The following is a 12390-nucleotide window of genomic DNA, read 5'->3' on the forward strand; positions in this document are numbered from 1 at the left end:
CGCCGTGCCCTCTCCCAACCCAGCTTTATCTGGCTCCTGGGGCAGCCTGTTCTGGGTTTTCTCCCATACCCACGCGGTCCTGTGTGTAGGGGGAGGGCACCCCAACTTCTTTGGGATTCGGCAGGAGCCTCCCCTTCGGCAGCCCAGCTCCCTCAGCTTTGGGGAGGACGCTGCGCGTGTCTTCGGAGGCCACAGCTTCCCGTGCGGTCCGGGCCCTTGGAACTTCTCACACTGGACAGCCCTGGAGCAGCAAGGTTGAGGGGAGGGCCCTGACACCAGCCTCATTGATGATCCAAACCCTGGGGTCCCTGGCAAAGCCCCGGTGAATGGGCGCAAGCCCAAGGAAGGAGGTGGACAGAGTCAGTTCCTGGATCGACTCCTAGGGGAGGTGGAAGGGAAAACCTAGAATGCTCAGAGGAACCAGCTCTTTTCCCTGGGCACCTGCGGGGTGTAGTCTGGGTCTCCCACCCCACGCCTCCAGATGTCGAACAATTCTCAGCTCTCCCATCTCCACATCCTCCCTCATAACTCTGAAAGCATCTGTGCAAAAGATGAATAGATGAAGAAATGGGGAATGGGAAAGGACTGGGTGTACACCTGCTTCTTAACCCTAACCCCTAGCCAAGTACTCAGGCACCCTGAGCTCACTGGTGTCCTGACCTACTGGGTCCCCCTTCTGCTGGAGTGTCATCACACTGCACCATCTTGAGCTAGGAGGTCCTGGCAAACCTGGGCCCCAGCCTAGCCCCTCAAGGAGGGGAGTACTCCTACTCAAGATCAGGGGAGCACTCCTACTCTAACGTGAGGCTGACCCAGGGAGCAAGAAGGGGAGCCAGGGCTGACACTGGGATCTTCAGACTGATGACAGAACCACCTCAGCTGCCACAAGAGTCTGGCCCAGAGTGTCCACCCGGCAGACACCTGGGCAGTGTGGGAGGTGTGGGGACCAGGGTTCTGAGGGTGCTACCTGGGTGCGGGGTGAAGGAGACTGTGTCTGTCCCTGCAGGCCATTCCAGGGCCTCCACACCTGCATTCCATAATCCTCACTGAGCCTTGGACCCACTGAACAAACAGACTGTTAACAGCCAGGGGCCTGCATGGTCCCCAGATGGTCACAGTGCCTCTTCTCTGGGCAAACCCAAATCACTTTCCAGCTATTTCCAGCCTGGGATTAGGATTCTGAGCTGTAAGTGTTCCCAGGGGAAAAGCCATGCTTGAAAGTTATTTTCGAGGACTTCCCTGTTGGTGCCGTGGATGGGAGGGGACACAGGTTTGATCCCTGGTCCGGGAGGATTCCACATGCCTCAGAACAACTAAGCCCATGTGCTGCAGTCACTGAACCTGGGGTACAAGAACTGTTGAAGCTCACATGCCTAGAGATTGTGCTCCGCAACAAGAGAAGCCACCAGAATGAGAAGCCCACACATGGCAATGAAGAGTAGACCGGCTTGCTGCAACTAAAGAAAGCCCACGCAAAAGCAACGAAGACCCATCACAGCCAAAAATCAATCGATAAATAATTAAATTATCTTTGAGAATTCCCTGGCAATCCAGTCCTTAGTTCTCCACACTGTCACTGCCAAGCATACAGATTCACTTCCTGATTGGGGAATTAAGATCCCACAAGATTGTGTGGACAAATATGTATATATATTTTTAAAGAGATGTGTTTCCAAGGCCACTTTCTGTAGTCTAGTAGATGGCACAGGGAAATAACACTTTCAGTGAAGTGGGACAGAGCTGCTGAAGGCTGTCACTATCCCCGAACACTCAGGAATCTCCTTGTGAGTTAAAATGTATGTGGATTTTGTTTTAATCAGGAATGGTAAGATGTCAGAAAAAGCAAAAGAGTTCCAGAAAAACATCTGTTTCTGCTTTGTTGACTATGTGGATCACAATAAACTGGAAAATTCTGAAAGAGATGGGAATACCAGACCACCTGACCTGCCTCTTGAGAAACCTGTATGCAGGTCAGGAAGCAACAGTTAGAACTGGACATGGAACAACAGACTGGTTCCAAATAGGAAAAGGAGTATGTCAAGGCTGTATATTGTCATCCTGCTTATTTAACTTATATGCAGAGTACATTATGAGAAACGCTGGGCTGGATGAAGCACAAGCTGGAATCAAGATTGTTGGGAGAAATATCAATAACCTCAGATAGGCAGATGACACCACCCTTATGGCAGAAAGTTAAGAAGAACTAAAGAGCCTCTTGATGAAAGTGAAAGAGGAGAGTGAAAAAGTTGGCTTAAAGCTCAACATTCAGAAAACGAAGATCATGGCATCCGGTCCCATCACTTCATGGGAAATAGATGGGGAAACAGTGGAAGTAGTGGCTGACTTTATTTTTCTGGACTCCAAAATCACTGCAGATGGTGATTGCAGCCATGAAATTAAATGACACTTACTCCTTGGAAGGAAAGTTATGACCAACCTAGACAGCATATTAAAAAGCAGAGACAGCAGTTTGTCAACAAAGGTCTGTCTAGTCAAGGCTATGGTTTTTCCAGTGGTCATGTATGGACATGAGAGTTGGACTATAAAGAAAGCTAAGCGCCAAAGAATGGATGCTTTTGAACTGTGGTGTTGGAGAAGACTCTTGAGAGTCCCTTGGACTGCAAGGAGATCCAACCAGTCCATCCTAAAGGAGATCAGTCCTGGGTGTTCATTGGAAGGACTGATGTTGAAGCTGAAACTCCAATACTTTGGCCATCTGATGTGAAGTGTTGACTCATTTGAAAAGACCCTGATGCTGGGAAAGACTGAGGGTGGGTGAAGAAGAGGACGACAGAAGATGAGATGGTTGGATGGCATCACCGACTCAATGGACATGAGTTTGGGTAAACTCCGGGAGTTGGTGATGGACAGGGAGGCCTGGCGTGCTGCGGTTCATGGGGTCGCAAGGAGTCGGATACGACTGAGTGACTGAACTGAACTGAACCCTGCATATAAGTTAAATAAGCAAGGTGACAATATATAGCCTTGACGTACTCCTTTCCCAACTTTGAACCGGTCTGTTGTTCCACGTCCAGTTCTAACCTTTGCTTCTTGACCTGCATACAAGTTTCTCAGGAGACAGGTAAGGTGGTCTGGTATTCCTATGTCTTGAAGAATTTTTCACAGTTTGTTGTGATCCACACAGTCGAAGGCTTTAGTGTAGTCAATGAAGCAGAAGTAGATGTTTTTCTGGAATTCTCTTGCTTTTTCTCTGATCCAGTGGGTGTTGGCAGTTTGATCTGTGGTTCCTCGCCTTTTCTAAATCCGGCTTGAACATTTGGAAGTTCTCCGTTCATGTACTGTTGAAGCCCAGCTTGGAGAATTTTGAGCATTACTTTGCTAGCGTGTGAGATGAGTGCAATTGTGCAGTAGTTTGAACATTCTTTGGCTTTGCCTCTCTTTGGGATTGGAATGAAAATTGACCTTTTCCAGTACTGTGGCCACTGCTGAGTTTTCCAAATTTGTAGGCATATTGAGTGTAGCACTTTCGCAGCACCATCTTTTAGGATTTGAAATAGCTCAAGTGGAATTCCATCACCTCTACTAGCTTTGTTCATAGTGACGCTTCCTAAGGCCCACTTGACTTTGCACTCCAGGATGTCTGGCTTTAGGTGAATGATCACACCATCATGGTTATCTGGGTCATGAAAATCTTTTTTGTATAGTTCTGTGTATTCTTGCACCTCTTCTTAATATCTTCTGCTTCTGTTAGGTCCATACCATTTCTGTCCTTTATTGTGTCCATCTTTGCATGAAATGTTCCCTTCATATTTCTAATTTACTTGATGAGATGTCTAATCTTTCCAATTCTATTGTTTTCCTCTGTTTCTTTGTGTTGATCACTAAGGAAGGCTTTCTTATCTCTCCTGGTGTTTGGGGTCTTTGTTTACATTTGGCCAATTATTTTGTTTCTTTCTTCACATCTGACTGGTCCTTGGACCCTCCCCAATATGTGTGCACAACTTTTTTCTAAGATGAATCCCAAGGCAGAGGCCTGTGGGTGCATGTCCACACTTGTAATGGGGTGGGGCTCCCTTGCTTTTCGACCCCCATGAAGCCTTCCTGTGCAAGTGCAGACAGAGAAGTCTTCCTTAACCTCAGGAGTGGTCATCTCATTGCTTTAACAGAGCTCAGTTTTTGCCACTAGCTTTGTCCTTGAAGTGTCAGGGTGAGAACAAAGCTTGAATTTTACTCCAGTTGACAAACACCTAGTGTCCAGCCCAGGGGCCCATCTCCTAACCCTAACCCTAATACCACCAAAAGTGAAAGTGAAAGTCACACAGTCATGTCCGACTCTTTGTAACCCCATGGACTATACAGTCCATGGAGTTCTCCAGGCCAGAATACTGGTATGGGTAGCCTTTCCCTTCTCCAGGGGATCTTTCCATCCCAGGGATTAAACCCAGGTCTCCCGCATTACAGGTGGATTCTTGACCAGCTGAGCCACAAGGGAAGCCCAATACTGCTAAACTGCATACTTATAAATGACTACAATGGCAAATATTATGTGTATTTTACCATGCTTTAAAAAGTTGGAAAAAAAATGTCAGGGCTAAAAATGCACTTTGTTTGGGAAAAGGGTACCTCTTTAAGTACATTCTTAGCTTATTAGTGAGAAGACCACATTTTGCAAGTACTTCAGAGATTTGCTAATAGGCAATGGCACTCCACTTCAGTATTCTTGCCTGGAAAATCCCATGGATGGAGGAGCCTGGTGGGCTGCAGTCCATGGGGTTGCTAAGAGTCAGACACAACTGAGCAACTTCACTTTCACTTTAATATATTTATGTATATATATTTGGCTGGGCCAGGTCTTAGTTGCAGTATGTGGGATCTAGTTCCCTGACCTGGGATCGAACGCAGGCCCCTGCATTGGGAGCAGGCAGTCTTAGCCATTGGATCATCAGGGAAGTCATTAATATTTTTTCAAAATTAGAAGAAAATCCCCATTATGCTTATGTTAATGAGCAGCAATTAACTCAAAATGAAAGTATAAAGGCTCTATTGTGTGTGTTTGCTGGACCACTCCAGAATATTCAGTTTTTCTGTAGAACAACAAATTAGGAGAGTGGATGAGACGGTTTTCAGATATACAACACAGAGCACGTGGGCAGACACGGGAAAGGGTGGAGTGAACAGAAGAGCTATTTGTCTACGGAAAGGGACAAGTAAGTTAAGAAGGCCCCATACACAACCCCTAAATGTCCAAGAGGCCCCCAGGAGGCCCCCAAATGCAGATAAAATCACAGCGGCTGGCCTGACCTGCAGTGTGGGACCAGATGATCACTGAGTGGTGTGTGTGTGTTGGGGTGGTGGTGGTGAGGGGCGGGGGGTGGGGCTCTGCTGTGGGGTTGCAGGAGCTCTGAAGCCAGAGAGCCCACTACCTGACACAGCTCAGAGGCAACGACCTGTCTGCACCTCAGGCCAGCATTCATCACTGTAGGTGGGTCTTTCAGAGAATGTTTTTTAATTTTTCTTCTAATATTTATTTATTTGGCTGCAGTGGGTCTTAGTTGTGGCATGCAGGCTCTTCCATCTTCCTTGAGGCATGTGGGCTCTTTAGTTGTGCCATGAGAACTCCTAGTTCCGAGACCAGGGATTGAACCCTGCCCCCTGCAGTGGATGTGTAGAGTCCTATCCACTGGACCAGGGAAGTCCCCCATGCACACTTAAAAAAAAACAAACCCATTTTTAGAAGTAGAATACACAAAAAGGAGATAAAAACACCTTCAGTGTGCAGCGCAACTCTTGTCAACAAGCTGATCCTGCCCAGGACCTTGAAGGCTCCCTGTGCTCCCCCTGGTCACTCTCTCAGGCCACCTCTCCTGTCTGTGCCTGAGCTTGGCCCCTCTAACTTCTACAGCCCTGGTGATTTTTGTAGGCTTACTTTATATTCATGCGTATTCACTCATCTAACCCTCACAGTGATCTTATGATCGGTAGTATTATTGTTCCCATCAAAGACAGCAGGAGTATAGGGTTCTGTTTGCCAAAGATGCTAGCGTGGGGAGCATAGCTGAAAAAGAAGAGGGGCATGGTTACTTGAGTTTATTCCAAATTACTTGTGTGTAGGTGTGAGAAGAACAACTTTTAAAGGAAGTGGACCTCGGTGGTATTAGAGGGCACCCCAGCTGACCAGTGTGAGCAAAGGCACTGTGTGGGGAGTGCCTCATCTGGGGACAGAGGCAGTTGGGCCCCTCCTGAAGATCTGAGAACCCCATGCCCAGGGAGGCTGTCCTCACCACCCTGAATGGCCCGGATCTGCAGAGACCTGGCTGTATATCAGGCTCAGTTGCCTCATGTGGAAGCCGACATTCAGACCAGTGAGGGGAGCTGAGGCACAGATCTCCGACTGTGGGAGGTTGGCCAGCCAGTACTACCATCTCTGCATAGATGCCCCAAGCATGAGGCAGGGGTGTGCACCTTCCAAGCCCCACCATCAGCTGCCCTTCCTTGAGTCTACACATGTGCCTCAAGGTAGGCCTTAGGGAGGAGTCCACATGAGCACCACCCATGAACAGCAGGTCTCAGGCTTCCCTGGGCCCATGGCCCCCAGTGGGGGCTCACAGCCACCAGACACGCCCTGGCTCCTGGGCTTGCACTGCTACCTCTGTCGTAGCCAGACTGTGGTGAGAGCCTGGACACAAGCCTGGAGTGGGCTTGGTCAGCCTTATTCTGGCTGCATCCACAGCTTGGGAAGCCAGTTTAGGGTCAAAGGGAGAGTAGAGGGCCGTGTGTCCCGCCCCGTCCCTCCCCCATACTCCATCCCAGGGACCCCACAGCACACAAGTCTAAGCACTGTCCCCACCTCCATCCCTCTGACCTTCTGGTCTTTTGAGGAGCTGACCTCAAAACCCCTCAACCTGCCCCAAGAAGATCCAGGTGCCCCTCAGCTCTGGCCCTGCTGTGGGAAGTGCTGCCCCCCTGGTGGGCTCTCCTTGACAAGCCCAGCCGGTTGCCTCTTAACTGGTCCTCATGCAGTCCCCTCTGCTCCCTCGTGGCTTCAGAACGTGGCCACATGGCCACTTCCTTCCCGCTCCTGTCATCTTCCGATGTCTCCCTGCCATCCACCCCTGCGAGGCCACACTGGAGCAAAAACACCACCCCGGAGTCCCGAGCAGAAGCCCCTCTGCTCCGTGAGACCCCTGCCCTCCCTCTCTCCCTACCTCGCCGGGTCTCCCCCTTCAGGCCTAATCTGCACACCCAGAGTCTTGATCACTAAACTCTCCCCGTCTGCGCCTACTCTGTAATCATTCAGGGGTTCCACCTCCTCTTTTGCTAACTCCAGGGACCTTCTCTGGAAGGACTCCTCCCACTTCTCCAGGAGGGCCCTCTCCCCAAGAAAGAAAGATGTATCTTGCTGGAGACTCCCTGCCGGGTAGCCTTGCCCACCCAATCCGCGGCCCCTCTGCTAGAGAGCAGCCTCGCCGCTAGACCCGCGCCGGGTCTTAAGTGCAGCGCCGGCCGGTCTAACTCAGTGCGCTTAAGCAGAAGGCCGGGAGCGCGGGAGGAGCTACGGGCGACCTCCATAGAACTACAAGTCCCGGCGTGCATTGCGGCGGCGGCGGCGGCCCTTGGCCGGAAGGTTACGGGCTCTCGGCCCCACCCCGGAAGATAAGGCGGCTCTCTAGGGCCGTGTCTCCTCTTTGGGCCGCGCTCTGCAGCAGGTAGGACGTGTTGGTGCTATCCGGCGCCATCCGGCGCCCCTCGTTGTCCTAGGCTCCGCTAGGGACCCTAGCTGACTCTGGAAAAAGCGCCGGGGCGCACGGCTGGGGCTGGGGACGCGGAGAGTCCTGAGGGCGGGAGGGAGGAGCCGAGGGAGCGGGGCCCCTGAAGCCCGGTGGTGGGGATGCAAGGGCCGAACGGCCGCTGACTGTGAGCTTCCTTCAGATCGCCGCCATGGGCCGCGTGATCCGTGGGCAGAGGAAGGGCGCCGGCTCCGTGTTCCGCGCACATGTGAAGCACAGAAAAGGCGCCGCGCGCCTACGCGCCGTGGATTTCGCCGAGCGACACGGATATATCAAGGGCATCGTGAAGGTTCGGGGTGTGGGCCGGGACGGATTGGGGCGCGGGGCGCCCAGCGGGACCCCCAAGCCGATCACGCTGCCTCGACCCGCAGGACATCATCCACGACCCGGGCCGCGGAGCGCCCCTTGCCAAAGTGGTTTTCCGGGATCCGTACCGTTTTAAGAAGCGGACAGAGCTGTTCATCGCTGCTGAGGGCATCCACACCGGCCAGTTTGTGTACTGCGGCAAGAAGGGTGAGCTCCGCGCCGAGGTGAAAGGTCTTGATGGGGAGGGACTTGCGGTGCCTGGCGGTTTACAGCTTGGGTCCAGGCAGGAACGTTAAGGTTGCAGTCTTCACTTGGGGACACCTGCTTGGCCAGGCGTCCCGGTGAGTGCCCAGAGAGCTGTGGGAGGAGGCTGGCCTTGGTTTTGGCTAGCAGTGGCGAGGACATACCACCTTTCTCTTGCAGCCCAGCTCAACATCGGCAACGTGCTCCCGGTGGGCACCATGCCTGAGGGTACCATCGTGTGTTGTCTGGAGGAGAAGCCTGGTGACCGAGGCAAGCTGGCAAGAGCCTCCGGAAACTATGCCACAGTCATCTCCCACAACCCTGAGACAAAGAAGACGCGAGTGAAGCTGCCTTCGGGCTCCAAAAAGGTCATCTCCTCTGCCAACAGAGCTGTGGTCGGTGAGTGGAAGGCAACGCTTGTATGCTGTGGGTCTCCTGTGGACAGCCAGCAGCTAGACGGGCCAGGAACCCAACTGTCTGTTTCACTCAGGGAGCTTTTTAAGCTTGAGCACAATATGTGGTCTAATTCGGGATACTTGTTAAGTGAGTGCAAGTAGTTCCTGTTTAACTCCTGGTTGGGTGTTGAATGAGAGTGGGTTCAACATGCTGGACTTAAAGTAAAGGCAGGCTTAGTTGCACTCTGAGATAACCTATATTTAGGTGATCTTTGCTTTTGTGGGCCACTTGGTTAAAGCCACAAAGTGTGTTGAAATGCATGTACTCAAGTTTGTTGGCTGTTTGACAACGTCTTTGAATCCGTGTGGTAAATCCAGTCCTGCCTGGGGGAGGCTCTTGAGGGTGTGCTCACAGAATAAGCAGAACAATGTAAGAGAAGTGGTGGGCCAGGTCAGCTGTCTCTTTGGGGTGGGGAGGAGCCTAGTGCCAGACCCTGCAAAGGGGAGGGCTTCTGCAAAGCTGTGGCTCAAGGTGGGCATTCCAGACGATGTGAATAAAGCCCTGGTTTAGCTACCCTGTAGCTGAAGAAACTGTCAGCCAACAGGCTGTGTGTGTTAGTCGCTTAGTCGTGACTCTTTGCGATCCCATGGAATTTCCTGTCCATGGAATTCTCCAGGCAAGAATACTGGAGTGGGTTGCCATTCCCTTTTCCAGGGCTTCTTCCCAACCCAGGGATTGAACTTGGGTATACTGCATTGCAGACAGATTCTTTACTGTCTGAGCCACTGGGGAAGCCCTAGCTGATAGGCTGTTGCAGGAGTTACTGCTTGGTGATGGTTTCCAGGCATTTTTGAGGCTCCTGGGATCATGTGATCCTGAACGACACCTGGTGGTGGGGCACTGGCAAGGACACACCAGGGGATGCTCTGCCTGAGGGGAGTGTCCCCCAGTGCTGGGTGGGGTGGGTGATACATCTCCCTGAGTCTCCTGGTCTCCAACAGGTGTGGTGGCTGGAGGTGGCCGCATTGACAAGCCCATTCTGAAGGCCGGCCGTGCCTACCACAAGTATAAGGCAAAGAGGAACTGCTGGCCACGGGTGCGGGGTGTGGCCATGAATGTAAGTAGCCCAGAAGTGGACAGTGGGGTCAGTATTCAGTGTATGAGGCCTGTGAGACTGGGTGGACAAGTTCCTTCCTGGAGTGTCTCCTCTTTATGGTGGGAGATCTGTGGTGTGAGGTAGCTGATAGTTTGTAAGCGCAGACCGGTTGAATCTGCCAGTTCCCAAGCCCTCCTGAGGTAGATGAGGGTCAGCCCCACCTCACCATCATCTCTTTTCTTCCTGCAGCCTGTCGAGCATCCCTTCGGAGGTGGCAACCACCAGCACATCGGCAAACCCTCTACTATCCGCAGAGACGCCCCTGCTGGCCGGAAAGTGGGTCTCATTGCTGCCCGCCGGACTGGGCGTCTCCGGGGAACCAAGACTGTGCAGGAGAAGGAGAACTAGGGCTGTGGCTCAATAAAGCTTGTTTCTTTTCACAACTGAGCTGTGTGTTTCTGGTTTCAGAGGGAAGGGTCCGCTCTCCGAGGAGTGCCCTGTGCACCAGGGAACAGTGGAGGCTCTGGGAGGTGAGGCTGCTGGGTTGCTTCACACCTTGCCTCTTGTAAATCGCACCCACCCCCCCGCCCCCAACACATACAGCAGAAAATCCCACTCGCAAGGAATGTAACCTCCACGTCTCCTGTTCATTACCTTCAACTTGTCTTGAGGGTCTGGGTGCTATTGGGTGTGAATGGTGCCCCTGGTGCCACAGGCTGAGGGCCAGGGTGTTCTGTCCTGCAGTGGAAGGACCAGACGGGCTTCCTTTTTTGCGATGGCTCACCTGCACCTTGTCTGGAACTTAAATGATAGACTGGTCAAAGCTGATAGGGCCATGCTGGCTTGGGCACCAATGTGGGTTGGGGGCTCATAAGTGACAGGACCACGTGCTTCCACAGGCCAGCTAGAGTGCCCTGCCCCTGGTGGATCTGCTTGTGAGCTGATGTGAAAGCAAGAGCTGCAAGCCACTGTGGGTAACTGACCACAGGAGTGACTGGTAAGCAGACAGTGAGAGGTAAGGTAATGGTAAGGGGACAGTAAGGGTGGGTGGTGGGTGGCTGGCTGAGGAAGGATCCCCTCAGTAGCCTGGGTGGAGGGCACTGGCAGCCACCTTCCTAAGTGGCACACAGCAGCTGGTCATCTTGGCTATCTTGGGATGCTGTGCGGCAGGGTCCCTTGGTAACAGGTGTCACTGGTTCCAGGTGTCTGTGTTCTCATGGTCCATGCCTGTTGCTAGTGTGAACTTCAGTTTTGGTCTTGCCTTTCTGGGGCCCCACCTGCCCTCAGCCACCCACACCTAGACAGCGACCCTTTGTTGCTGAGACCTCTGTCATGAGAGGACTGTAAGCTTCTTCCTGGAGAAAAGGGCACTGGACATGTTTGCCAGGACATAACTTGCTTTACTGGGTAAAGCCTGGGGCTTTGTCCAGGGGGCTGGCAACAGGGAGGGTTTGCTCCAAGAGCATTAAGGCCCCATTTACAGGCATTGGTGCTGGGGGCAGAGGTTTAAAACAAGGGCTGTTCTGACCAGTGTGTGTGTTAGTTGCTCATTAATGTGTGAATCTTCACGACCCCATGGACTGTAGCCCCCTAGGCTCCTCTGTCCATGGGCTTTTCCAGGCAAGAATATGGGAGTGGGTTGCCATTCCCTTCTCCAGGGGATCTTCCCAACCCAGGGATGAAACCTGCTTTGCAGGCAGATTCTTTACTGTTTAAGCCACCAGGGAAGCATTTTCATTTTCTGAGTGATCACATGGCCCTGAAGAAGGGTGTACTTTTCTGCCTTTTAGTTCAGTTGCTCAGTCATGTCTGACTCTTTGCAACCCCACGAACCGCAGCACGCCAGGCCTCCCTGTCCATCACCAACTCCCAGAGTCCACCCAAGCCCATGTCCATCGAGTCGGTGATGCCATCCAGCCATCTCATCCTCTGTCATCCCCTTCTCCTGCCCTCAACTCTCCCAGCATCAGGGTCTTTTCCAAATGAGTCAGCTCTTTGCATCAGGTGGCCAAAGTATTGGAGTTTCAGCTTCAGCATCAGTCCTTCCAATGAACACCCAGGACTGATCTTTAGGATGGACTGGTTGGATCTCCTTGTAGTCCAAGGGACTCAAGAGTCTTCTCCAACACCACAGTTCAAAAGCATCCATTCTTCGGTGCTCAGCTTTCTATATAGTCCAATTCTCACATCCGTACATGACCACTGGAAAAACCACAGCCTTGACTAGATGGATCTTTGTTGACAAAGTGATGTCTCTGCTTTTTAATATGCTGTCTAGGTTGGTCATAACTTTCCTTCCAAGGAGTAAGTGTCTTTTAATTTCATGGCTGCAATCAATCTGCAGTGATGTTGGAGCCCAGAAAAATAAAGTCAGCCACTGTTTCCACTGTTTCCCCATCTATTTGCCATGAAGTGGATGGGACCGGATGCCACGATCTTAGTTTTCTGAATGTTGAGCTTTAAGCCATTTTTTTCTCTCTCCTCTAACACTTTCATCAAGAGGCCCTTTAGTTCTTCACATTCTGCTTTTAGCTTGTAAAGAAAAGGGCCTTCCTGATCTTAGTTGTAGTGCCTTGAGTGGCTGTCTAGGGAGAGTGTCAC

General features: G+C 51.9%; 1 protein-coding gene across 1 annotated transcript; it reads left to right on the top strand.

Moving 5' to 3' along the window:
• The first annotated feature begins 7506 nt into the window (after positions 1-7506).
• RPL8 (ribosomal protein L8) lies at positions 7507-10232 on the top strand. Its single transcript, XM_006070065.4, has 6 exons — positions 7507-7667; positions 7891-8037; positions 8120-8261; positions 8478-8696; positions 9695-9810; positions 10039-10232. The coding sequence occupies exons 2-6, from the start codon at positions 7900-7902 to the stop codon at positions 10195-10197; spliced, it is 774 nt and encodes a 257-aa protein (XP_006070127.1). The 5' UTR covers positions 7507-7667; positions 7891-7899; the 3' UTR covers positions 10198-10232.
• Positions 10233-12390: the final 2158 nt, after the last annotated feature.

Source organism: Bubalus bubalis, chromosome 15 (assembly GCF_019923935.1).
Source record: "Bubalus bubalis isolate 160015118507 breed Murrah chromosome 15, NDDB_SH_1, whole genome shotgun sequence".
Taxonomy (NCBI): Eukaryota; Metazoa; Chordata; class Mammalia; order Artiodactyla; family Bovidae; genus Bubalus; species Bubalus bubalis.

What these genes read in the sequence shown, in the direction of transcription:
- RPL8 (XM_006070065.4), top strand. Translation starts at nt 7,900, where the DNA reads ATGGGCCGCGTGATCCGTGGGCAGAGGAAGGGCGCCGGCTCCGTGTTC. An exon ending in TGCCAACAGAGCTGTGGTCG is followed by an intron (nt 8,697 to 9,694) that starts GTGAGTGGAAGG and finishes GGTCTCCAACAG; the next exon opens with GTGTGGTGGCTGGAGGTGGC. An exon ending in TGCGGGGTGTGGCCATGAAT is followed by an intron (nt 9,811 to 10,038) that starts GTAAGTAGCCCA and finishes TTCTTCCTGCAG; the next exon opens with CCTGTCGAGCATCCCTTCGG.